Consider the following 27,988-nt stretch of genomic DNA (forward strand, 5'->3'; position numbering starts at 1 on the left):
CCAAAAATGGAGGGGCCGACCCGTAAGCAGATACACTTACGCGCAATCCGCGGGATCAGGAGAATCGCCTTCCAATGATAAAATCCTACAACCCGATGTAGAACAAGCCATCATACGAGGGAACGTCCCAATGAGTGGGGAGAAGAGCCCGCCGTCAATTCACGAAATGTTAATGACAGGGAGTTGGCAATTCCACTCTCCCCATCCAAATCGCTTCAATCCGGTGCCCTGGTGGTCCCATCCCTCCCCTTTGCATTTAATGTGTATATATATATATATATTTATATCGGCATTATCCATTAGATTTTGTCAACACAATTTTGACTTCTTGTCTTTTCAAAATCTTTAATAAATGCTAATCTTATCATCTGACCTATTCAGCGAGTCGTGCGAATCTCCACCACTAATGAGTCAACAAAAGTCACGCACTAGTGGGGTGACTCTCCATGCAATCAAATGAAGAGTCACCTCACACGAGGCGACCACCGTCACCCTACTAGCGACAGAGAGCCATACTACTCGCAGAAGAGGCCTGCAGGTGACGTTTAAAGCTCCACAATTTAACTGAAAATCTAAGAAAATTATTAAACAGAATTTAATAATATAACTGCAAAGCACAAGTTGTTTAAATATACTGAGGACGTGTTGCCAAAATCGAACGGATACTTTATATGTTTATTAATTTATCTTACCTTGATGGACCAACTACTTACCTGTCCTTAATGGTCATAAGCTCCAATCGGTATTTCCCGGTAAATCCGATCACGATCCTTTACAACATTTGGCCGACACCAACGCGCATCATCGCAACCACTCAGCACTTTCTTCCTCTTCACTAAATTGAAGGGCTTCTAGGGAATCTATTTTCTTGCGGACCGCGTTGCGGTCGGACTTCACTGTTCTTCTCCTTCTTTTTCTCTATTGATGTCTTAGGAAAAGCCGGTATCTACAAAAACTCTTGTCTAGATTGTAATGATATCTACGTTGGTCAGACGAAGAGGGCTTTGGAAACAAAGTTTAATGAACACACAAAAATCACGAATAGTCATCTTGCAAGTATACGCACATTTTTAATTTCGTCATACACATAAAACCATAAACACATACAAAACAATAATAGTTATAAAAAGCATATTGGAGATCCACAACAGGGTGGCTGCCAGCATTTATTTTCCCAAAATGAAGCACCCTAACTCAAAGTCGACTTGTTACCCATCATAGAGACCTATAACCATTATCAACAAATTGTGCATTTGTGAATCGTCGATGCTCATCGAAAATGTAGAGCGTTGTGCCAGACTCCCCATCAACACCGAATCAACACTCTACCATTGTCCGTGGTAGCAGCCATCATCACCATCACTGACGATGGTAAGCAGAAAGGCTACTTGCAAATTGTATAGATATTCATGTACGTAGGTATGCAGATACGGTACGGTCCACAGGATTGATTCCGAAGACTCGTCGTGATGGTTCATGTCCCGCGTTATGCGCGAGCTGTGCGAAAAGTGTGAATGCATAATAATGTTCAATTATTTATTATACACACGGAGCACATGCACACGGCGCTTAACGATTCACGGTCTGCGGTCACCACTAACTGCCTCATGAATCAGAAATCCGACCAAGTCGGAGCTAGTCTACACATGCAGGTATGCATCATCGAGAAATGGATGAATTTGTAAAATTCATCTGGTCTACAACGTACGTTGCAGACCGGTGCAGACATACACACATATAGACTCCATCGGCTCAAACTACTCGACTAGATGCGTTCAAAGCCACATTCATGGAGATAAACCAGCGATTGCACCAGTCTAATGTACAATCCCGATTAAATAAATAAACAAATAAGTGTTTGGAACGAATCACACACACACGGAGTGCCTGACCAACAAGATACACATAATTTCGGCGGTACGCAATCGACCGACGATAAGCACATTTCATATCTACATACTGCCTTGCCAAAAGTTTGCAGCTCAATGAATGGACAGTTTCTTTATAATGTTTATTATCTGCAAACATGAGTGGATGAACAAAAAAAAAGGGGGGAAAGTAGTTTTTTGTCTTCCAACATCGGCTATACACTGCAGCCTATTGTATGGTGTAGTACCTACTATAGAGTTGAGCTGCCGTATCATGTTACGGCATGGCTGCCGGCAATCACTATTAGTTGTTTTGGACTTTTTTGGGTACCTCTGACGGCATTACGTTTCGTTCCGACTACAGAGCCATAGATGAGGGACTTTCTCTTTCCGTTGCATTATTTATGGCAATAGTGGTGGTGGTTGTATTGTCATGTTCTCATTCTGAAACCTTTTAAAGGTGGATGGGATACACTATGATGTAATACTAATTAAGGGGAGTCATTAGTTTAAATACCTTTATATAGTCAGATGTGGAGCAAATTCAACACTTTCGGTGATTTTAAACAGAGGATAAACAATGCAGATCTGATTACTGGTAGCAGCCCGTACATAAGAAGAAGAATCATTTGAATGTCAACGGAACATTTATCATTTATGATTCATAATTTATTTATTTTATTTGTACAGTCAGTCAACAGGGTAAAACAACCCCAATGACTAACTTAAATTAAGTAACATGTAAAAATAACATTAAACAGATAGGGCTCTCACAAAATTATGTTTTGTCATACGTCTAGACAAGTTAAAATCGAAACAATTGTCAAAAACACGACACATAATCTTGATGAGCTCGTGCATTCCATAATTAGTTCTAGATCTAGCTATATTGAGAAATGTATGGGAACGAAGGTACAACAAACAAGTGTTTAAATTATCTTTTATTGATAACTTAAAAATCAATATAGGGAAAATGGATGTAATGTCAGCCTAAACGCCCCTAATTTGGGCCCATACATAAATTCAGCAATCGACTAAATTTTCAATAGCGACACAAAGTATCCATTAGTACCGTCCCAATGACGACGCGTTCATGTAGATAAAATTGATAAATATCAGCTTTTTAGCGATGGGCCCAATCTTAGACCCATAGGCCAACATTAGAGCCATTTCCCCTACATTGTTTATTATAGAAATATTTATAGAAGAAAACAGTCTTATTTGATCATTTCAAAATGGCCACCTTGTGCTGAGATACACGCTTTCAAACGTTTCGGGAAGTTATCCACGATAGCTTCTTCAGATATTTCTTCCCAAACCTTTAGAAGAGATGCTTTCAAATGTTCCAGTGATTTATGCGGGGTTCTGTAGGCTCTTGACTCCAAGATAGACCATACCGAATAGTCCATTGGATTCAAATCCGGTGAGTTGGAAGGCCTTTCCTCTTTCGTCAAAAATCTCGGAAAAAGGCGATCGCAGAGACTAATAGTCTTTTTTGCCCCAAATCCAATCGTTCTTGCCGAAATGCTGTGATGCCCAGGGTGCTACTGAGTCAGTCAACAGCTTCTGATGCACTGGTTGGTTCAATTTTACTAATTTGTCTATGAAGATCAACGGGGTTTTGCCGGGGTTGAGTTATTCCAGCCCAAACCATGACGGAAGCGGGGATGATGACTCCTTGAAATACGTTCTCGATTTTTAGAAGTAACAGGAAGCAACTGCCGATCATTCTGGTGGTTGTGATGCTGCTCGATAGTTTTTTTTATCGGTAAACAGCACTGACTGATGGCGGCCCTTTGGACAACCGGTTCAGAAGAACCTTAACTTATCTGAACCGATTTGTTTTAATGCTGTCATTCAAGTTGTGGTTTTTCCATAGTTTTTTATGAGTTAAGCTTCAAATATTCATGAACTATGGCAGGAGCGAAGGTTTCAACATTTCCAATGATTTCGCCAACTTTCGGATGGAAATTGTTGAATTTCGCTTGATTCGTCGCCGGAGTGTCTCGCGCATTTTTTGGAGTCCGAACGGTGCGTTTTTTCTTCTCCCTACGCGGTCCTCTAGTCTAGTTTTATTGAGTCACTGCAATCTCTGACACAGTTTTCCTTGACGAAAAAGTTCAACAACAGCTCCGCGCAAACTATTCGGCTTCATTTTGCAAGAATTTGAAATCACAACTTTACCAAACTTACTGAGTATAAAGACAATAGGTCAAGATATTAAACCATATATGTATGCTTAGTTTAATCCATTTGGTTGTATAGAGGCATGCTGTCAAAGTCTGTTCAGATAATTTGCAGACACCTTTAAGGAACGTTATTTTGAGACAATGTGCTAACATTTGAAAACGGCACAAAAGCCATTTGTAAACAAATGGTTTGTGGGCCCTTTACTCACTACTTGAAGTACACCCACGCGACACAACAGCAACATCGGGTAGGGGAAATTTTCCCCTTCCTGACGATGCTGTTGGTTTGCGTGGGCGTTCTTCGGGTAGCGAGTAAAGGGCCCACAAACCATTTGTTTACAAATGGCTTTTGTGCCGTTTTCAAATGTTAGCACTGACATGTTCTTAATTATGGCCTACGAACTTTATTTGATAACTTTGTATTAGTATTGATGAAACCACTCGCGTTGACGACGACTCTGAAACTCTTTACTACTACACTGAAACAAGGATCATAGTTAGGAATACTATTTTGCAGAAAACACTTATTATCAATATAACCACGCTTATTACTGTTAAATCTACTATGAATTCAGTATAGTTGACTACGAATGTAAAACAATTTACTATGATTCTGGCGAAACTACTATGCTTGCTCAAAATGCATAGTAATTTTGATAGAAATGATAGTAAAATTAAATGAAATTGTTTTCTGCACAAATCTGATGGTAAGGGTATTTAATTTAAACCAGCAATATAGTATTTTTGCCAATGGATTTTGTATCAGTGTATAGGAAAACCCTATAAACAAATGTCAGTTTCGTGAAACATAGCGGATCGTTTATATTTTCTTCTTTATAATGGACGAATCCAAACGGTACACACACTGTTTCTAAACAACCCAAATTTGTTGTAGGATCTACTCATATCCACCAAAAGTAGAGCTAGCTGCCCAAAATTGATTAAACACAAAATGGCGAATGGACAATATCGACCTTAATCTGAACGACGACATCTTGTCAGTTCCAACTTTGTTTACTCAATTTTGGGTAGCCTTACTTTTTACAGATATTTGTAAATCCTACTCAAATTTGGGTTGTTAAAGAAATATCGTGCAGTCAATCCTGCCGTCAAAACACGCAAATGAATAAACTCATATTAGAATGAGTAAATATGAGTTACATTTACTTTTATTTGAGTAAACATTTACTCATTCTATGAGTGACCTACGTTTTTACGAATTTGAGTGAACGGGATTCAAATATGAGTCAGATTAATTTGCCGTGTAGGCCCTTCGAAAAATATCAAGCCGAACAATGCATTAGATCCTAAGTAACATTAACCGATTCTCTTCGTCGACTTTCTCTTTCGTTAATTACTTGGCTTCAAACCCGTTTCGTGCCGTGTTTGCCGTATTAGATGCTAGATAATAGATTCTTTTTTTTTATCGAACTATGTATTGAAAATTGGAAAAATTGAGGTGTCTATACATGGCCGTGGGGATAAAAAGAGAAAATCTACGAAGAGAATCTGTCAATGTTACTTATGAACTAATGCATTGGTCATTAGACTTGATAGTTCGTTATATGTGCGGTCGTCAGATGATCTATTCGACTTTTGTTTTGATTCTAAAAGCATCGTGATTTATGTTATCTGGACCGGAAAGAAAGCACTGTCTCTTTCTCATCAGTTCTTACGCGAGAAGTGAAAGTGGCTTCAACAATGTGGTAAAAAAGAAGCGCGATTTCACATGCCGAACCTGTGTAGATTAATAATCATCTTCGATAGGACGAAGTTGCAAACATTTATAGACCCAATCTGAGTACAGTAGACCGACATTACATCCACGTACCTGAAAAGTTTTCATGTTAAAATGAAGAGTTTCACAATTTTTAGTTGTGCCTAATTAATATCCAAATAATAAGAATATCTAAACTTGTATGTTCACAGTGAAATATCGACTGCAGCTCAATTATTACATAAGATACGAGATAAAATGTAATTGAAGGCTTCATATTAGACCGAGGTTGGGGACACATACCCTACTTATTACTTTTTCCGTATCGTTATGCCCGATTTCTATCTGATACGAGTTTCTACAATAGTGGCCTGGGATAGATCTTAATATCTTTTCCTAGCAAGTCTCAAACATGTATTTGAACCTTGGTCGAACAAAAGTCTTGCTAAAATTTGTATTCCACATCTATCCGACAGTTTGCTTGCACATTCAAAAGCGTTATCGTACCTCATATAATATAATAAAACATTATTAATGAAACTTCAAAATAAACCTTAATACAATTAATGCGCAGCACACGGATCACACGCGACTTAAAAATAAAACTAGAACACACCTACAACGCATCAACATCTAATCGACTGAGTGCAAAACCTCCATGTTCGATGGCTGATCGCGACATCACACTTATCCAACTTTTCCACGATCTTTAAAATGCAACTAATAGCATCAAAGTCCACTTGCTTTTTTTTAACAGAGCCTATCAGCTTACAACAAGGCCTTTTGTGAAGGGGAAAGTTTCCCCTATCCGATGATGCTGTCCGTTTGCCTGGGCGGCAACGATTTGCGAGGAAAGGGATTCCAAAATGTTGTTTACAAAAGCTGATAGGCCCTTCTCGATTGTTGGTGAAGAAATTTGCGAAGAGCAACAAAAAGCTAAGCTAAGTCTTAGGTGTTAATATGAAAGTAACCACAGAATTAGAGGTATTCTGAAATATGAAAATCCATTTGATATTGTAATCTTGTTCACAGCGTTTAAGTAATACAAGAGTTTAATTTGTGTGAAACAAAACAGGTTTCTTACATCCTCTGTATATATGTTTCAGGCCAGAAATGTAACGACAGTACGTACTACGCGTTGCAAAGGAAAATATCAAGCAAGCAAGCTTAATTTTATAACATCTTACCGCAACATTAGATGTCCATTGTTATATGAAAGTACCTGAAATATGAAAATAAAATAAACATAATTAATGCCATGTAATGTATCAAATCATATTTTTAAATTCTTGTTTATTTTCTGTCAACCTTGCGGCATAGGCAAGTGCCAATTAAGGACTACGCACATTGCATACGTTGCGGCAAAGTGACAGCCAAATCTATTGTCTAACTATCCGATTTGCAGCAACAGATCACCAACGGATGCAATGTGCGAGGATCTTTATCGAGGGCAAGGATGCGACAACACCTGGACCCTAGATGTCGAACCCATCAACTCATGGGTCGGGACCAACGGCTTAGCTTCCTTTCGGAAGGAAGACGTCACAGAGATGTTTTACCTAAAAAAAAACAATATTTTTGGTGCTCATCTCCGCCCAAAGAACATTAACAAAGCAGGAAAATGGGAAACAGTTAAATGAAATTTGTAAAATTTGGAAAGCTAGATCTATATACAGCCATTCCATAGCAAAACGATATAGTAGTTCTCAGAATTTCATAACAATTGGTAGTTATATTCGTTTTCAAAAAATATTAGACCCATATTTTTATTTTATCATTAGGGTGACCATTTCCATGTTAGGGTTGGTTCAAAAAATCGATTTTTTTTCTATTTTTTTTTCCAGAAATGACATTTTTTTTACATGACATTTCCAAAGAAAAATATAAAAAATGTGTCACGCCCCTTGCCTAAAAACCATGAAAACCATAAAAAACAAATACAATCAAAGTTCTTCTATATAAAAATCCAATTTTTAAAACTTTTTATATTTTTTTCCGAAAAGTATTTTTAATAACCTATCATTTGATATTTTGATCATTCAAATCGGCCCAGTGGTTCAAACTTTGATGTCATTTTTGGAAATAATAGAAAAAATCATTTTGTTGGACTACCCTAACATGGAAATGGTCACCCTGATGATAAAAAAAATACGGGTCTAATATTTTTCGATAACGAACAAAACTACCAATTGTTACGAAATTCTGAGAACCACTATATCGGGTTTGCTATGGAATGGCTGTATATATATAAAGACTGTACTCGAAAAAAATGTAACAGATAAAAATGAGCACCAAAAATTCATTTTGGGTCGGATATTTTTGAAACACTCAAGGAATAAATAAACACATATTAGCTATGTTTTTGCAAACTTTTATTTTTTCAACCTTCTCTCCTAGGCTAAATGCCCGCACCTTGGACTTAACGCTAGGCATCAAATGCTGTGCAACACTTGCGCCATCTTTCTTACATACTTCCATCCATTCTTTCTTCAAATCCTTGTCGTTTTTGAAGACCTTCTTGTTTTCCGAAGCTTACTCTTTACAATCGCCCAGAATTTTTCTATTTGGCAAAGTGACCATCTAAACTTGAGATTTAGATGTGTCGCCCCCCTCGGAGTTTGGTGGATTTGCCTCCTACGGCACAAAACCAACATTGGCTTCGTACCACTCCATCACCGGTTTCGCCTAATGGCACGATGTCACATCCGGCCAAAACAGAGTGTCACCTTCGTGGGATCGGAGGAAGGACAGCAGGCGCTTCTGGAGGGATTTTTCTTTATATTATTTGGCCGTTGATGGTGCCGGTCGTTATTTACGGCTTGCTGAATTTGCTGCACCCACAGATCACCTGCCATACTAAGTACTTTTTGGTAAATTTGTCGACCTTCTTCTTTCGGAACATCCTGGTGGGACTTGTCGACGAAAAACTCCAGGCCGGAGATCTGCTTGGCGTCCGCTTTAATGTACGTCTCGTCGTCGCTTTTCGGCTGCATCAACCACTCGCGGTGCAGCTTCCTAGCGCGGGATTTGGCCACCGTATTGTTTATCGGTTCGGTTAGGCGCCTTCCTTACCTTGAAGACATGAAGTCCGGCCCGCTTCATTGTCTGCTGGACGAACCAGACGGAAGAATTGACCTTCTTGGTCACGTCCCGAATCGAAAGGTTCGGATTGCGCTTGAAGTAATCCCTTACCTTCCTTCGTTCACGGAGTCGGTCGTCTTCGCTTTTCTTCCGCTGCCAGCTCGCCGCTGGATTGTCTGAGTCTCTTTGAACGATTTTACCACACGATCGAATGGTCGATTTCAAACTGTTTCGCGATTCACCTGTGGGACTGACATGGATTTTATACAACCGCTTCCATAATTTTTGTCGAAGCATTTTTTGCTTGGAAGCCATCTCGATAACCACTTGACAGATAGTGACGAGATTTTGCACATGTAAACATTACACTCTAAACTAGTTTTACTCAAAATTTCATCAATTTTTACTCATGCAATAAAAAATTATACACAAAAGAAAGTGTTGCATTTTTTTCGAGTAAAATCTTTTAAACATAGTGGTATGAATAAGACTGCGAATGTTCGATAAAAACACTTAATTTAGGGTAGAATCATGAAATGCTCAGATTTGTTTAAAACAAAAATTCAATTTTGGGCGGGACGGAGTTCACCGACCCTGCTAGTTATATATTTTTCAGATCACATGCTGTTCTTACATGTGTCTTGTTTTCGGGGTAATGACCTTTGGGACATTCGGAGTAATGGCGTTTGGTTTAATGGCGTTCGGTGTAGTGACATTCAGGGTAATGTCATAGAGGAGCGGTTCCATACTAATTCGCTTATCCATTTATTCTTGTATTTTTTGATTTGGATAATAATTTGCAGAAACGGTCCTTTTGTTCAAATTTTCTATCTTCGAATCGAAATTTTGAATCAAGCCTTATTTTTGAAAAGGGCCTATAGAAAATATTAAGCTCATCTTCAGAAAACTGTTACTCGAAAATGGTTTGTCTGATCGGTTTGATGCCTTGGGCAATGTTATAGGTAATAGCTGAGACTGTAAAAACTGACTGTAAAAAAAAATGCATCATATAAATATAAAAGCATAAAAATAGTTTTTCTCAAACACGATTTATTTTTAATTTTTTTATACGTTTTAGGAGATAAAAAATACCATCTATTGCACCATAGGTCATGATGGAAAAATGATGGACAAAAAAATTATGATTTTTTGAAAAACTGAAGTTTTTTGAAAAATATCCTTAATATGGTTCATTTTTTTCTTTCGACTAGATATAATAAAAGAACATCAAATATAAATCTGAGACAAAATTGTGAAAAGTTAAGTCTTTCTTGAAATTTTTGTTGTGAAAAAAATTAAAAAAGTGAAATAAAAAAACTAAATAACAAAACATGCAAAACTCCTTGGACATTTAAAAATTTACATAACTCGGTAAAATGTATAAACTCTTTTATGTCCAAATTTTTTAATACTTGCACAGAAAACAATTTAAAAGGTCTCAAATATTGTTTTCTGTGCAAAAATTACAAAACTTCAAAAGTTTTACCAACAGCTGTTCTTCTATGATTTTTGTTAATTTTTAAGTGTTCATGGCTTCCAATATTTCAAAACTTTGCATTTTTCATAATCTTTAAACAAAACAAAACAAAATTGAACAAAGACATTTTTGGTTAGTTAGTTGTTTATATTTATTTTTCTTAAAATTAGTAAAAAAAATATACCGTGTATATTTTTCCTAGAAAGATCCAGGCGTCATTTCGATTAGAAGTGACGTTTTCGTGCTTCAATTTATTGAAAAATGTCGAAAACGCCATTTTGAAACAATAGGCAAGGAGAATTTTAGCAGAAATGTGAATGATTGCCCATTTCAAACAATTACGCAAATCATGCAAATCGGAGAAGATCGAGCCAATTTTATTTTATATATTTGGCCTGGAACTGCAAGCATTCATACGAAAAACGTTTCGATTCGATTTCCCCAAAGAGGCCCCCTCTGTTCTGTTTATGGGGCCCGGGGCCAAACATATAGGGGGGGTGGCATCGAGTGCACCAAATTCGATTTTTACAGCCATTAATTTTCATAATCTTCAAACCAAACTTATTAATATTTTTTGTTTAACCCTTAGCCTGTGTTTTGGGGTCTTGATTATTCGTCAAAACCTTGAATAATCCACCTACTAATGACAAATGCCTTTGTAATATAAAATAGCTTACTTTAATAGTATAGTCACCGGAATATGTCGGAGTGTGTTCGCGCGTAAACCGTTATTTCGGACACTGGCTAAATAACTCGCGATTACAACCTAAAGAACACTTTATTTAAAACGAAACTAAACATTTTATTTTCTAATGCGAACACAAAACGAATATTTTTTTGGTACAAGACAAACGCGCTCTGGCGATGTATTTAGTTATTTATATATATCGGTACGGTTTATTTAGTTCTAATGTTCTACTGCTCTATATACTACACAGCTGACCGGTGATCGATGGTGATCGGACACTGGTAGTGTGAGTATACAGGCGACTTTGATTCGGTGAGAGAAGTGGAGAGAAATTTACTACATCACTCATTACTAGGAATGCTCATGCATCGATATTTCTCTACTTATCTCGCTCGAACAGAGTGTCATGTAAGTGGTGTTGAACTTAATGTGGAGTAGATTGAAGCTGATGTTGAGAGAACAACTTAAAAACAGGTCCATGTAAACGAGTGACAACTACTTAAAGCGTTTTAACTCAAAATAGTAACTTCCCGCACCCAACCTTAAGGTTGGGGAAATTTTGCTAATGGTATAAGTTTGCGTGGCCGAGCTAGTAGTTTCGACAATTTGATGTTTGAAGTTATTATCTACAAAAGCAGTTATGGCTATTTGACAATTTGTTCTTGAACTAATTTGCCTCTAAGTAGCACACTACTATTCCTATTTATTCATTTCCTCACACCCCTGGAGACTTATATTGAGTGTCTAACATTGGCAACACTCTGGCATGTTCCGGGTATCCCTGCAATAGTCATCAGTAGCTATTTAATATTATACGATAAAGGCACTTTTCACTGGTAGGTGGATTAATCAAGGTTTTATAGTAAAATGTCACTTTTTTCGTCATATCTTCGGAAACAAATGTCTGATGGGGGTAAAATTCAATGGGGTTCCAAGAGAGTCGTATGCAAAAAATGAACCAATGGCAATCAAATCGGTTAAGTCATCTCCGCGAAAAGCGAGAGAGTATTCATGTTTGATTGCAAAATTTAACTTATTACCTCATACCTTCCGGAACCAAATGTCTGATTTGGACCAAATTTAATAGGGTTCCCATCAAGTCAGATACAAATAAAACGGAACCTGTTTCGCTTCAGCCATTTCCAAGAAAAATGAGTGAGTTTCGCTGTTTTAGTATACGTTAAGTTAAGTTTTCTTTATGATGGAGGCTTTCAGCCTGAGGCTAGTTCGCCTTCGTTTTTAATATAAAATTTTAGTCTTTTGGACATATATCCGAAGCCAAATGTCTTGTCAGAATAAAATTCAATAGGGTTCTATGACAGTCAGTTACAGTTATATTCAAATCGATTTAGCCATCTCCGTGAAAATCTAGTGAATTTCTCTGATTTATTGTAAAGTTTCATTCGTTTGGTCATATCTCCGGAGCCAAATGTCTGATCAGGATAAAATGCAATGGAGTTCAATGGGAGTTAGATACAAACAAAACGGACCTTGTTGCATTCAAATCGGTTCAGTCATCTCCCTGGAAATCTAGTGAGTTTCGCTGTTTTAAAATTCCGGTCATTTGGACATATCTCTGCAACCAAATGTCTGAAATGAAATTAAATTCAATAGGGTTCTATGGGAGTTAGATGCAAATAAAATGGAACCGGTTGCACTCCAATCGGTTAAGCAATATACGAGAAAAATGAGTGAGTATCACCGTTCTACTTGACAAATTTCTCTTTTTTGCTCCGGAACCACACATCCAATCGGAATAAACATTTCCTAAGATTTTACTGTAGCCCACTAATACACAAACTGGAACTTGTTCCATTCAAATTGGTTCCGCCAATGCCGATAAAAGTGAGTAATTAACACATACACACATACATTTTCAGATCTCGTCAGACTGAGACACTCGAACCTCTGATCCTTAGACCAAAAATTAGTTCTTCAAGTGATATTTCAAATTCTATTTAAAACAACTTTTGAAGGATTTTCGCAATAAACGGGTTCGTTTCTTAGTCACAGTTTCATATATTTTGAAAACGCTAAGCTACTAGCCTACTAGGCTTTCTAAGGTGAGATCCAATTCAGAAAGACTGATATTTATGTCAAATAGGAACCCAAGCGGTACTCTGCCAGTTGGTATGCCACTATTGGAGAGTTTATTAATATATCTATCACGGAAAGAACTGATTGGTTTGGTTTAACTATGGAGAGACTTTCCATTCAAATGGTTTCAAAGATATAGGAGAGTTTTGTTTTTTTGTTTATTAATTTATTTGGTAAGGCTGAATCGAAGGCTTGTTCACTATACAAAACATCTTAAAACTATAGTCAAAAGGTACAGCGAAATAAACACCTTATCTCGGGGCGACCCCGGCGTAGTGGTTAGCATCCATACCTCTCACGCCAAAGTCACGAGTTCAAATCTCACCCCCGGACAAGTCACGAATGACCCGAGAGCGTTAAAGTGACTATAATAATAAAAAAAAACACCTTATCTTCCGTTATCAAATAAGCCGCCTCCATGAGAACGGGAGCCGCTTACACTTTTTTAATTGTATGACAGTTTCGCCAACGCGGGGCAGAGCGCTTCCATTGCAGCAATGGACGCAAAACGTGGTGAGCACTCACACACTCATCACGAAACGGTTGCTTTCCAAAGTCGGCGACTAATCGACCGAAAGAACTGCTGATGAAGAACAATGAGGAGGACCACACAATGGTTAATGACACACATGCTTCTGTTGGCAGCCGAGTTAACACTCAAATATAAGAGAGTTGATCAGTACGTTTTGCACTCGTGTTCGTGTATTATTGAGTGCTCTCAACTTAGTGTTCTAGATGCACTTCCACAGTTATGAATTGAGAGCTTTCGATGCCTGTTCCATTTTTACATTAGTATAATTGTGTGGCAAGTACAATCATACTCTATGCCCAGGAAAGTCGAGAAATTTTCCAACACGCAAAATTCCTAGACCGGACCGGGAATCGAATCCAGCCACCTCCAGCATAGTCTTGCTTTGTAGCTGCATCTTTACCGACTGAGCTAAGGGAGGCCCCATGTTCGTGTATGCTCTACATCGTTATATTCATTCACGGAAACTGATTAAAAACTGAACAAACTTTTTTCAAGATGAATAAGTCACATTTTACCTAAATAAGCTATTAAACTTCTTCCAATCTTTGTTGAGTATACCTAATTATTCGTAATCATTGCATTTGTGTCTTTTCGAGTTCGCATATTATTTTAGACTTGATAAAAAATCTACATTCACAAGTAATCCGCTCATTTTTCCATAATTAACTCACATTAACATACTTAATTCGTTTGCTAAAATTACATGCAGTGTTCAGAATCAGAAGAACCAACCTGCAATGATTGATTTTCTTCATTGATTTTTCGCTAGTCAATACAACCTGCAAAAACACGCTGGAAAAATGTAAGATTTATGATTATCTGACTGTAGAATTCACAGAGAACCTAGATAGAGAGAATTAATCATCACAGTGAAGCCATTAGGATTCTAAACGCTAGGCATGTGCATTGCGCTGTTTGCATCAAGTTCAATTCTCATTGGAAGTTAGTAACAATGTGGCTTATGTCTTGCTGTGGAACCTTTTTTTATAACAACAAATGATATCTGATCATATCATATGGAGTTATAAGTCGCCAATATGTAAATGAAACAAGGTTCTATGTTTTGATATTAAAATTTATAACATTAGTGGGGCCCGGGCCATCGTAAAGTTGGGCCTGGTTCTACACCAGTAAAACATGGTGCGTTCAGAAGCTGTAGCTCTTCACTGAAAAAAGTTTTCATATTGTAGTTTCCATTGGAAACGCACATGATATTTTTCCAATAACAAATTAATTATTTTTACTCGAATTTCACATAAAATTCATATGATCACATGAATTCTATGTGATAAATCACATAAAATTCATTGGACACATAAGGTTTATGTGATTTCGTTGTGCGATTCCCAATTATGAAATCAAATGAAAGTTATGTGAAATTCTAATGGATATTTTCCATCGGAAATGTGATTTATTTTTTTAGTGTTCATTACCCTTTGTACTTGGTGCTATCACAACTGGATCTCGAACGCCGAGCTCCATCGTCGATGTCATACCAAGGCGATATCAACAGAAATTCGAGAACGCGTGGAGGTGGGTCGGCCACACACTACGAAGGGGCGGAAACGAAATCTGGAAATCTAGGAACCCAGCAAGACATCACAGCAGAGACAGACACATTATGTAGAATTCACGCGCAAAACAAATTTCTCTTACATCCAATGTAAGGGTGGATTTATTACATCCTTTGCATATGTTTCATACAACAAATGTAATGACAGTCCTTGCAATGGAATGCAGCGTACGAGCAAGTTTTTCCGAATGCATATGGTGCAGATATGAGATAATTCTTTGAAATAACATCTTAACTTAATAAAAACAACCACGCGAAAACCTCGCGTTGTAATCTTCATCATGATATTCTGACTGATACGTGTAAACCGGTACTACTACTACGCATAACTCAATTATCTCTCTCTCTTTTTCCTTCACAATAAGCGTTATTACTAAATGAACCCACAGTGACACCAAACCGAGTCGACCGCGAGTGCTCAGTAGCTACAAATCTTATCGCTGTACCGAAACCGAACCGACTAAAGGTTCGATTAAATCAAAATAACTCTGCTACGTTACAGTACACTTCGGGCGTTGGTTTTGAACTGAGGTGGTGTTTTTTACAGCTTCTGCAGTACAGAAGAGTTCGTAAGGGAACCAGTGAAATGGATTACAACATTTCCAAAAGTGATAGTTTTTTGCAGCAAAAATGGGACTCTTTCCTGGATGTGGTCGGTAAGTAACGTGATTATCCGGTATCGAACTTTCGTCGTATTTAACGACTTCCTGTGTTGCTAGTTGCTCATCGGGCGATATATCGGGTCAGAAATTAGCATATTTTGAAAAAACATCCAACTCACAACAAAATGTGGAACTGTGGATTTGATCATTATGCCATCGGCTAATCTGCATGGTACGCAGCTCATCATACGCATACCAGCGCCACCGCCCATATTCGTCAGTGTAGTTTGCAGTTTGTTTTTTTTTTATTGGTCGTGGTATAGATTCGAACAACTGTAGCGACGACGAAATGACATTGAAAAAGCAAAAACAAAAAAAAAATCACTAAAATTTGCGAGACAGTTGACCAACTTTGGTCGAATATTCTTCTTTTTTTCATTCGTTGGGGCTACTTGAGCAATCACCTCTGTGCCATCACCGGCCCGACCGCACACCGGTCAGTATCAGATTAGTGAACCGTTGTTTGTGGTCTCTCTCAGACGGGGTGCAATCGTAAAATTGGCCAACAATTGATCAACCATGCGAATGACAGGCTGAACTGACTGGTGATGATGATGATCTTGACCGAATTCGAACAGCTTGTGTCTCGTGTCAATGATCAAATTCCGGTTTGTGTTTTATGAGGGCGTTGCAGATGACAACGATACTTGTGTTCTGGTTTATTGATGTCGCAGCATAGATTGATTGTTATTGATAAGTTGTCACCAAGTTGCGTGACAATTTACATATGGCATTGTCGAGTTTTGGCCTTCACCATATCTTTATGATTTAAATATTGTTAGATATAAATGTTTAACTTTACTAATCAACTAAAATTGATGGAGGTTCTAACCTAGGAGTTGCTCTAGCACTGTCACAATTAGTGTGTTAACAACTAATAGCAAATATAAATCTGCATAATTTTGCATTTGTATTGGTAGAAACAATGAAACAATACACTCTCAGCAGAGGTACAGCCAATATGTTTCTTTCTGAGATGGACGAGGTTTGAACCCTAACCATCCCTCCTAACTACACCATTGATTCTCTCCCTCTCATACATACTCTATGAAGGGTCTGACTGTAACCTTTACGATACCACACTTTTAAGGGGAAAATACCAAGGTTTAAAATACTAATTTCAGCTAAAACAATGTTTTTTTAAATTATGAAATAATTAGATGCTTTGATCATATTTTGAATTGGTAACATACAAGAAAAGGTTGCATAGAATGTGTTTGACATATTAAACCTGTTTATTTCACTTCATGAGAGTCACAATCAGCGATTTTTCACACACTCACTAACTCACTCACTCACTCACTCAGCGATCAGCAAATCGCTGATTGTGACTCATAGAAAGCAAAATTTACAGGTTTTATGTTTCAAACGCATACTTTGTAACCTCTTCTTGTAAGTTACAAGTAAAACATGTCATCATACCATCTTTTGGTTTTATTATTCCGAAAAACATTATTTTAGCTGAAATGAGTATTTGCAACCTTGAAAAATACCAGAAATCCAATAAATTTAAGAACCTAAGTCTGCTGTTGGGGATCGATTGAAAGCAGTTTCAGCCAAATTCCCCTGGTATCACAAAGGATAAACAAGTCTCAAGCAGCAAGAACGAAGCAATTTTTTAATCACAAAACTGGCCACGGCCGGATCCAGTGAACATGGTAATAGCCATGGTGGTTGGACCACTGAGGCCATACACATATTTACGAGGTTTTAAAGCATGCTACAAGTATAAATCATGGTCTACAGAACCCTCATACAATCATACAACCAAAGTTGTTACTTGAGATGTTTTTATTCCCGTCATAGAATATATCATGTCTACGCACAGCGAAGCAGGATATTTCGCACGGATGACACGCTTAACTTTACCTTATTTCCACAGCACCAACGCTAGCTAGAGTAATGAAAATTAATATTAAATTTTCCGAGTTACTAATCCGTTAATGCATGCAGCATCGATTCTTCTGGCATGAACATTGTATTAAAAAAGAGCTTTCTCCTCCGCAATCCGGTAAGTTGCTTCCATCTGAACGGGATTTGCATCTAGTGTACGAAAATATAAATTTCACCCATGGTTTTTTTACGCACCTTCATTGGGTAAATGTATTCTTCACTTCTACTAACATGTCTTATTTTTTGGTTTCAACGGCAACGACATAGTGACCAAGAGGTACAGCTGGTCTCTACAACAGCTGAACTAGTTTATGCATTGCTTAATCCCCCCATAGAGGCATACCACATGGATTGCCTCCTATCAAACATCAAGTTTCAGAGAAGTCGATGCTTTCAATACATGTTTTGCTGTGTTGAGTATTGAGTTCCTAAAAAAGAGCCAACATTTGAATAATCATCCAGACAACATCAGTGAAAACTTTTCCAAGATACCGGAATTTTGACATTTTTAAAAATATTATTCTTTTAGAACCTCGAAAATGTCTTCAAGGATTCAAAGATGTCACTCAAGTGCGGGATATCGATTATTTTTTCCAAGTTAATTTTTCAGAATTCAGTGCCAAGAATATTGAACATGAAGGAAATTAAATATGGCTCTACAGCTCTTATGGCTCTTTCAAACGCTCAATGAATCAAGCAACTCTGTACGTTGACTTGAAACTAACAACAGTCGAACGAAATGGGTGAGAAACAGAAAGAACGAGAAAACATATTCCCTGTGAAAGTTAAAGAAATTGAATTAATTGAGAGAGTCATTTTCAGAAGTTTGATAATTTCTTCAAGCCTAGAATATTGAAAGTTTTTCTATTTCTCAGAGTTTCAAAAATTTTCAAAGTTCAAGATCACACAAAAAAAAGTGCAAGTGCCACACATGGAAAATTAATTTACTCGTTTACATTAACACTACTTCACACGTTGGCTCGGAGGAACTACCAGTAATCGAAAGAAACTGGCGAGAAAGAGAAACCAAAAGAAAGTGTAGGGTGGCCAGTGAATTTTAATTTTCAAGTTCTTGATTTTTTCCAAATTATAGAAACTCATACATTTGCTCATAACTTCTCTTGGGCATGAACTAAAACACTAAAACTATACAGGGTACTTGGTTATATTATATATTTTTGGCACTCTGCGGCTATTCAACTATATAATCCACAAGTCAATACAAGTCTAGTTTTTTTTATTGTAATAATTTTGTAATTTTTGAAAAGGGTGTATTTTTCTATGAAAAAGTTGCTTGTAATTAACTCACCTTTGCCGAAGTGCATTTTGCTCTAAATTTAAAAACACAAAGTTAAAGCTACAAAAAAGCTAAATTACCATCCTGGATCACTGTGCAATGCTGTCTACAAATAGAAAGAGCATCTTTTTTAAGACACTGTTTGATATAAACTTTCTGCTTCACAGCAAGAACAATCAAGCAATCCATTCGAACTCTAGCTTTGTTGACCAACAGCGTAACTGTACACTACAAAACATACAACTGTTAAAAAATCAACAACACCATATCATCTGCGTAGGCTTGCAAAGTAGAAGCCTAATAAATAGACAAACAAAAAAGAGCAAACATTTGGTTTGGAGTTTGCCGCCAATCGGTACACCTGAATTGGAAGTTTGTACAAGCGATTTAAGGTGACTGCTTATTAGCGGGAACGTTTTTCAGCGGTGAGCCTGTATTCTACGATCAAATCTGATTACAAGCAATGACTAATCTCACAACAACAATAACAACCCGACAGGTGATGACCCAGCTACCCTATACATATGGGTTCAGATGTTCTATGCTTACTCCCATTACTGGTTAATGGGTGCCCTGTTTATCATTATGGACATAACTGGAAAGCCAAAGTTTCTACGGAAGTACAAAACTCAACCGGGTGTCAATGAACCAATCAAATGGAGCGATCTCAAAAAGGTTTGCCCTGACCTGGCAACACATAAATTCAAAAACTTAACATCTACTTGCTTCTATGTTCATGCAGATCGTCAAAACCGTATTGTTCAACCAATTTGTCATCGGAGCTCCCCTCACGTACATCGGGTTCCACCTTTCAATTGACAAGGATCTACCGGACGTTCGCATACTTCCCCCACTGACGACTGTGGTTCGAGACATCATCGTTTGCATCTTCATGTGGGAAGTTGGATTCTACTACAGCCATCGGTTGCTACATCACAAGTATCTCTACAAGATAATTCACAAGCAACATCACGAATTTACGGCCCCGATATCATGGGCAGCCATTTACGCACACCCAATCGAGCATATATTCAGCAATATGATTCCGCCCATGCTTGGCGTCTCGCTGATGAAGTGCCACGTGGTGACATCGGCTCTCTGGTTTAACTACGTCATTCAGGACACGCTGACGGCTCACTCGGGATACCATCTGCCATTCCTGATGAGCTCCGAGTACCATGACTATCATCATTTGAAGTAAGTGACTTGCAGGGTTTGGCGGTTGTGGATGATACAAATATAACAATTAATCGATTGTGTTTGGTCAGGTTCAACCAATGCTACGGTACGAATGGCATTCTGGACTGGCTGCATGGAACGGATGCCAACTTCCGAAAGACCAAGTACGGCCAACGGGATCAACGGTTGATGGGACTGAAATCGGCACGGGAACTGGTTCCCGATAAGGATTGAATGGGCCGTTACATTTGTGGTCAAAAGGAGCTGTGAAGATTTATGCAAATTATTTAATCAATAAATTGCTAATGCATTGAAGTGTTCGATGAATTTGGAATTAGTTATCTGTAGTTTATTGGCATGATGTATCACACTCATTAGAAATATGTATATGATGCGTGCAGCTGAATGGTTATGAGCATGATTAACCGCCCACGGTTAGCTACTTAGCTTGCCAGATCAGCTGTAATTACACAGCGAACCAAAGGGCGAGGCTTGGGACTAGCATTCATCCTCACTGCCCGAACGCAGATCAAGAAAGGAATGGGTATGAATGTGTGTTCCACAAGAAATCACTGCACAGTGGGCCAGTAATTAAACCTAGCAGGAAAAAAATAATAACGCTTTGGGATTGCATCCAATTGAGTTGACGTATTCACTGAAGTTTCTTGGATTAGTTAGGACTACAATTTGGTGAATACAATAGTTCAAGTTTTGGCCGCAAAGATGACACAGCGATACAAACTTTTTTTATTTTGCAAGATAGAAGATTGCTGTCTTGGGCAAAGTTGTAGAACTTGTGAAAAGTTGCCGAAAATATAAAAGCTGTACATCTTCAAACAACTAAGATATACGAAGTTTTTTTTAAATGACTTGAAATTGACATTTTAACGTAACCTCACTTTTTACCAGTGCACCAACATTCAAAACCAGATTTAATGCCATATTCATACTCGCACAGGTTCAAAAATACACTTAATATTCTAGTTTATTCGATATCTATCCATTGCAAGCAATATTTTGATAAATTGTTTATTTTTTGAGAGTTGGTGTACAGGTAGATTGAGGTTAAGGAAACGCCACTGCGTTTTAAGTATTATATTTTGAACAATCGTTTGAAAGAATACATTCAAGTTGTAGTCCTAATTAACATTGCATACAATACCAGTCCGTTATTATTTTTTCCCGCTAGATTTAATTCCTGGACCACTGTGCACTGGGACGATGGATAAAAGGGTTGGGTTTGAAGTAGGGTTCGTTTTGGTAAATGAAAAGCCGAAGGAGCTTGGGATTGAGCCCACGGGCTTCTGCTAAGTAAGCAAAAACGTTGGTTGGTTGGTTGGTTGATTGTATGTATTAAGGAGATTATAAGCAAAAACGTTTGCCCCTACATCAAAATAGAAAGATAAGTTTGCCCCTAGGCAAACGAGCTCCTTAAGGGGAAGCATACCGCTCCGAAAAAAAAAAAATTGAGTTTCGATTTTTTTCTAAAATTATTGGGAAAAAATCTAAAAAATCTAAAAAAAATCACATTTTTTCGTTTTTAATAATAAAAATTCACGTGCAAAAATCTTTTTTGTAATTTATCATGGCATACCGTTGGACTTAAAAAACCACAAAACATCAAGTTTTCGGTTTTGCTGAGAGTCCAATATTTTTTCATGATGAGATAGAAAAACTATTTTTACATGTAAATTATTTCAAGAATCTAAGAAACAAACTGATTTTTTTGGATTATTGATAATTTTTTCCAATGTTTTTAGAGAAATAAAAACGTGCCGAAAATATTTTTTTATTTTCGGGACGGTAATCTTCCCCTTAAATTAAAACACACCACTTGTGATCGAGTCATATTAACAAATAAAGCGACTAACGAATCTTGAACGTGTAGGGGGGCCTAAGATTAAACTCATGATGTTGTACTCTGTACACAAAAACGGTCGCTCCAAGGCCACCGAGCCCCTTATATGACCAAGTTGTTGTTGTAACCACACAAACCCTGCACTGACGGCAACAACGACGACGTTGCAAAGTTTCGCCAAGAACACGATAAGCAAGCGATGTGACTCTAGTTGTGATCGTGCGTATAAGTTGATCCATTCTAGCTACGGGCAAACAGACATAGCACTTGCATGTTAAGAATACTCGTCAGTGTATGCAGTTGTTAGTGTTTTGGTGATGATGTTTTACATTGCAAGATACCGAATGTGTTGTGTCTGTGTTGTACCTTTTTTGTTATTATTATATTTACAATAATATTTTTAATGTATCTTCGTTTTCTTTTTCCTATACAATACATACGAGTTGGAGATTAAAAAGAAGACAATGAAGTTCACAAGCCCATGCTACAGCTTACGATTTCCGACGTCGGTGTCTTCTGGTAACAGGAGAGGTGGAGTTCGAATTATCAAAGCATATAAGTGCTGGTTAAGAATACACATATATGCATGCACACATATGCACATAAAGTTGCAATTAACTGTTTCTTAACCATGGCATGATAACTTTTGTACGTTTCACCCCAGCAGGCCTGGGTTCAATCCCAGTCGGCGCCGCCGGGATGTTCTGAGGCATAACATCTCTGATGACGCCTTCCTTTGGAAGAGAATTAAAGCCGTTGGTACCCGGCTCATGACTTGATGGGTCGATAGGTAGGGTCCAGGTGTAGAAGTTGCCTCCCTGGCGTCGGTAGCATTGGTGCTGAGCACGGAAAACAAGATCGACGGAAAACAAATCAAGGGGATCAAAAAAAAAAAACTTTTGTGCGATATTATTTACAGGGTGATGAAAACCAAATTCCCTGATATTCTCAGATATATGTACTAGTGCTTTCTGGAAATGTTTTCATGAAGTACCCCATGTACCTCTAACCCGTAAAAAGTGGTCCAGACAATCTCAAATTGAATTCGATACATTTTATAGATTGCAAAAAAGACAAAAATTGCGTGCTGCCAAAATTGGGAAGGCACCGCATTTTTCTAAATTCACAAATTTTAAACATGGTTAGCGCCAGGTACTCAGTTCAAGAAGTATCCGGGATGTGGGTAGATCACCTTTTCGTGGTACGTTACGGGATGTAAGATCTACCACCGATTCCTAGTCCTGACTACTTCAATCTAGGGGTACAGGATATTTCAGTAATCAAAGGAACACATCTTAGTCCTTGTTACTTTTGCATGCCTTGTTGATAGTGATAAGACTCGGCTTGTCCACCGAGGATGATTTTGAAACAAGGAAAAATGAGTTAGTTAGTCTTCATCTATGTGATTCCTAATAATTTATTCGTTGTTCCCTAGTTTGAAGTGGTTAAGACTAGGGTTCTGATGCATGGTCATTATCGGTGTCATTGCTTAATTTTGTTGCTAAAGAATCCAATTTTGACTCACTCTTCAAAGGGTATACATAGCGGGACCTTTAAATTATAATCGATTCTTGCGATGAAGGCAACAGGGCTGGTAGCGATCAATGCTGTCAAAAATAGTGACCATTTTGAAGAAATAAGTGACCTAAGGGAAGAAAATTTGTCGTTCTGATGGCATACCAAATAAATGTTTAGACTTATTCAATAAGAATCTCATAAACACTTAAATGTACGATGGAACCTTTATAGCGAAAGATTTAATAGAAAGTTTATGACTAAACCTCCAAGTGTCTACTACCTGGAAAAACTTGAAAAAACGGGAATTCTCAGGGAATTTTATTTCTCCTGAAAATACCTGGAAGTTTCAGGGAATCTCATTAGTACTCAGGAAATTTAATATTTTTTTACTAAGGATATTCCAATGAAAAGAATGCATTTCAAAATAAAAACATTCAATATTCCTAGCTATTTTCATTCACACATTTGAAATCGGAGCATCAGTAATTGTATGGTGAAAATTAAGGGGGTGAAGGTTTTAGCATCACCTAGGATTATAGTTAAATCTGAGAATAACTCCAGAGAAATTCGGAAAATAATTCCAGGAGAGATTGCCAAACAAATTAAGGGGAGAAATCTAAGGAATTTGTGAGGAGAAATGAAAATTAATTCTAAGAAAGCCTTCAACGTGAGTAGAATTCCAAGGGAAGGAGTGAGTTTAAAAATGAAATCTGAAATGAATTCAATGAAGCAAATGTTGAGGAGAACTCCAAGCGAATTTTCATGAGAAATCCCCGTTGTATATGTAATGGACTATTCTGAGGTCTTCAGAACAACTTGAAAGTTCCCAAAATATTCCTGAAGTTAATGAAACTGCCTTGAGGTTCTTTTGTAGTTTGAGAAACTAGCCAGATGCTCGCAATACTTCTCATCATTCTAAACTTATCTAAACTTTTTCGAAATTTATAAAGTTTCCACAATTTTCCTAACGAACATGAATCTTCTCTAAAGTTTTAACAATTCACTGAATTTCTCGAAACTTTTTTAAAATTGATGTAATTTTGCTGCTCTGGAATATCTCTGGTCTGAGGATATCTGTTCTTTCTTGAAGTTTTGTTGTTGTTGAGCTTTTTAGCGAGATCAATATCTTTCTTGAAGTTCTCAAAACTTCTCTAAAGTGTTTGCAGTTCTCATAAAGCTTGTTGTACTACCCTGAATTTAATTGAACTGTTCTAAAAAAATGTAAGCTTCCGTGAACTTCTGGACTTATGTGAAAACATCAATAATTTTCTTCACATCTCTAAAGTTCTCTGAAAATCTTGAAACATCTTGAAATTTTCCGCTAATTTAGTGAAACTAATGGAACTGAACTCCCCTGAAATTCCCCTGAAATTCCCCTTGTTTTATGAGCTTTAAGAAATGCTCCCAAAATGTCCATATAAGTTCCTGAGATTCTCGGATCTTCCTTTAAGTTCCATAAACTTTTATGAAGTTCTCGAAATGTTTCTGAAGATCTCTGTACTTCTGTGAAGTTTTCGAAGTTATTCTGAAATTTCAGGTACTTCTTTAAGCTCCCGCAACGAAATAATTAATATAGTTGTATGATGTTCACTGAAGTTCTCAAGATTTATCGATTTTCGAAACTAATTCATAACTTCTTCAATAGTCTAGAGTTTCCTGATGTTTTTAAAACTGCCCAAAATATTTCTCAATTTCCTTAAAATTCTCTAGACGGCCTGAATATCTTAGTATTTTTTTTAAAGAACCCAACATTTTAATCGAATTGATTGAATTGCCTTTAAGTTATACAATTTTCCTTAAGTTTTATGAAGTTTATAAACGTTCACGGAACTTTGCCTAAAATGACTAATTTCCCTGGTTAGTCCAGCCCTGAACTTTCCAAGCATACCTAAAATGTTAATTTCATGAAAATATCGGTGCTTGCTAAAAGTTCTAGCATTTTTTTTTAATTAATGGAACTTCGTTGAAGTTCTCTAATCAACTTAGCTAAATTTTCGATTGTTTTTAGATCTTGAAATTTCCATGATATAACACTCTTGAAATACTCTCACATTTTCCGGATGGTCATATAATTTTTATTGCGTTCCAGAAATTTTTTCTAAGCAACCCAAAGTTTTCTTGAAATTCCCGGAAATTTTCTTGAAACTTCTTCACGACTTCTGCTATTTGCTTGATTTTTTTTCAACTGCCCTTTAATTCTTTGATCTGTTTTGAAGTTCTCTGAGCTTCCCTAAAGCTCCTAATGTTAATGAAGATCTTGGTTCTGCTTTAAAATAAATGGAATTCTCGTGAACACCTTTAAACTTCCCTTGAATTCTCTGGATTTCTGTGAAGTTCCTGAAATATTCCTGAAGTTTTCATAAATGTTCTGAAGGTCTCTGTACTGAATTTCTCGGAATATCTGGAATGATCCTGAATTTTTCTAAGCTCACGCTTATAGATTTTTAAACCAATCCGATAGTCTGGGCTTAAATTTCGGGGCCCTCCACTTAAGATCTCTGGAATTCCCGAAAGATCTCTAGATCTAGTTTTTCTGAGATAAACAGAACTTCTTAAAAGTTTCCACAATTTGCTAGTACGAAACTTCAAGACATTAAAAATATTGTGATCTTAGACTTACTAAAAATGAAGTAAAGCTGTTTCTTTAATGCTGATTGTCATGTCTTAAAAACGTTACAAATATTGGTAAATGGGTCAAGTGATTTTTTTTATCTTTAATAATACTTAATAACCCTATCCCAGACTCAATCATACAGGGCTATTTTTATATATACTGAACTTAAGCGACTGCTGCGTAAAGCATTTGATTTTTATCATGCTTTTAACAACAGAAGGAGTAAATTTTCAATATTACGATTTTTTCTTTCTCTACTTATCGAGTGTTTAGCTCTACTAGGTCGCACCAAAAATCTCAGTTATCATCCACTTATGAATTTGTGTACACGAAGATTACAACTGATAACCGCACTAATCCTTCACGGAAAATACTTAAATAAATCAAAGCGACGTGGATTCGAGTATAAGCAAACCTATCTAAAGATAAAGAATTCCTTAATCGATCAATGATGACGAAGCCTAAAGAGTTCAGCAAACAAATCATTGATGTAATGCAAATTGATAACGACAATGGCCACATTATTGGCAAATTGTGTTCTCAAAAGAAGAAATGCGAAAACATTAACATGCTACTGTTTTCATTCGCCACCAACTACGGGAACCTCGGAAAATTTCTGATAATGATTGAAACAACTTTCGCTTCTCCACAAACAGGTGATGATCCGGAACTGCTCTACGTATGGTACCAGACGCTGTACGTTCACTCATTTTACTGGCTGATGGGTTCACTTTACATAATGATGGACATCACCGGTCGCCCCAGGTTCCTTCGAAAGTATAAAACACAACCGGGAATGAACGAGCCCCTCATCTGGTGTGATTTAAATAAGGTATTCATATGATCTCTTTAATTCATTTAATTCTGGAAATCTTTTTTTTTTAGATTATAAAAGCAGCTCTTGTCAATCAAGTCCTGATAGGCCTTCCGCTATCGTACATCCTCTTCCACTTGTTTGCCCAAAACGCATATCCAAACGTTCGAATTTTACCCTCCCCGTTCGAAGTCCTACGCGACTTTCTCATTAGCGTCGTCTTCTGGGAGGTTGGCTTCTACTACAGTCACCGATTGCTGCACCACCGGTACCTGTACCGGATCGTTCACAAACAGCATCACGAGTTCACTGCTCCGGTCGCGTGGGCCGCTTTGTACGCCCATCCGATCGAGCACATTTTTAGCAATATGATTCCCCCGCTACTGGGCATCGGCCTCATGAGGAGCCACTTTGTAACGACTCTAGTTTGGTTCACGTACGTGATGCATGACACCTTGGCGACCCATTCGGGATACCATCTACCGGTGCTGGGCAGCTCCGAGAGACACGATTATCATCACCTCAAGTAAGGATCGGATCGGGGTCAAGATTGATGATGGGAAGATATGATTCAAACAATATGCATTTTAAATTCCACAGATTCAACCAATGCTTCGGCGGATGGGGTCTGATCGATTGGCTGCACGGTACCGACGCGCAGTATCGTAAATCCAAGAACTATCATCGTGATCAACGGCTTTGGTGCTTGAAATCCGCGCGGGAACTGGTCCCCGATAAGTAGTTGGCAGCGCGAGAGTGAAAGGACTTTGTGTTGTGTAAGTGGGACACAGCAAAGCTCTGTCAACTCGGTAAATTTAATTTGGATCAGCTCCACCACCTCTTCGTTCTTGGCGTATAATAGTGCCATGTTTTAGTAACATTGTTTATAGTTGTAGCACAATAAAGTTCAATCGGATCGCAACCCGGATTA

General features: G+C 37.6%; 2 protein-coding genes across 4 annotated transcripts in view; one reads left to right on the forward strand and one right to left on the reverse strand.

Moving 5' to 3' along the window:
• Positions 1-27,988, reverse strand: part of SppL (signal peptide peptidase-like protein) — a 107,583-nt gene that overhangs the window by 44,756 nt on the left and 34,839 nt on the right. The gene's annotated exons all lie outside the window — the stretch shown is intronic.
• Positions 15,643-27,978, forward strand: LOC135701808 (fatty acid hydroxylase domain-containing protein 2-like). Of its 2 annotated transcripts, none has more exons than XM_065222735.1 (4): positions 15,643-15,878; positions 26,900-27,075; positions 27,129-27,583; positions 27,658-27,978. In XM_065222735.1, exons 1-4 carry the CDS (start codon positions 15,809-15,811, stop codon positions 27,797-27,799), a joined length of 843 nt encoding a protein of 280 aa, XP_065078807.1. In that variant the 5' UTR covers positions 15,643-15,808; the 3' UTR covers positions 27,800-27,978. The 2 variants fall into 2 exon arrangements, with proteins under 2 accessions (XP_065078807.1, XP_065078806.1); XM_065222734.1 differs by lacking the exons at positions 26,900-27,075; positions 27,129-27,583; positions 27,658-27,978 and adding exons at positions 19,574-19,749; positions 19,817-20,271; positions 20,343-20,546 and having other exon boundaries at positions 15,761-15,878.

The sequence above is a fragment of the Ochlerotatus camptorhynchus genome, unplaced genomic scaffold, assembly GCF_037179485.1.
Source record: "Ochlerotatus camptorhynchus isolate MF236.1 unplaced genomic scaffold, CSIRO-AGI_Acam_v1.1 ptg000177l, whole genome shotgun sequence".
Taxonomy (NCBI): domain Eukaryota; kingdom Metazoa; phylum Arthropoda; class Insecta; order Diptera; family Culicidae; genus Ochlerotatus; species Ochlerotatus camptorhynchus.

Bases quoted from the DNA above. Each gene is read 5' to 3' on its own strand.
- LOC135701808 (XM_065222734.1), top strand. From the start codon at position 15,809: ATGGATTACAACATTTCCAAAAGTGATAGTTTTTTGCAGCAAAAATGG. The intron at 19,750-19,816 runs GTTTGCCCTGAC...ATGTTCATGCAG, and splicing joins AATGGAGCGATCTCAAAAAG to ATCGTCAAAACCGTATTGTT. The intron at 20,272-20,342 runs GTAAGTGACTTG...GTGTTTGGTCAG, and splicing joins CATGACTATCATCATTTGAA to GTTCAACCAATGCTACGGTA.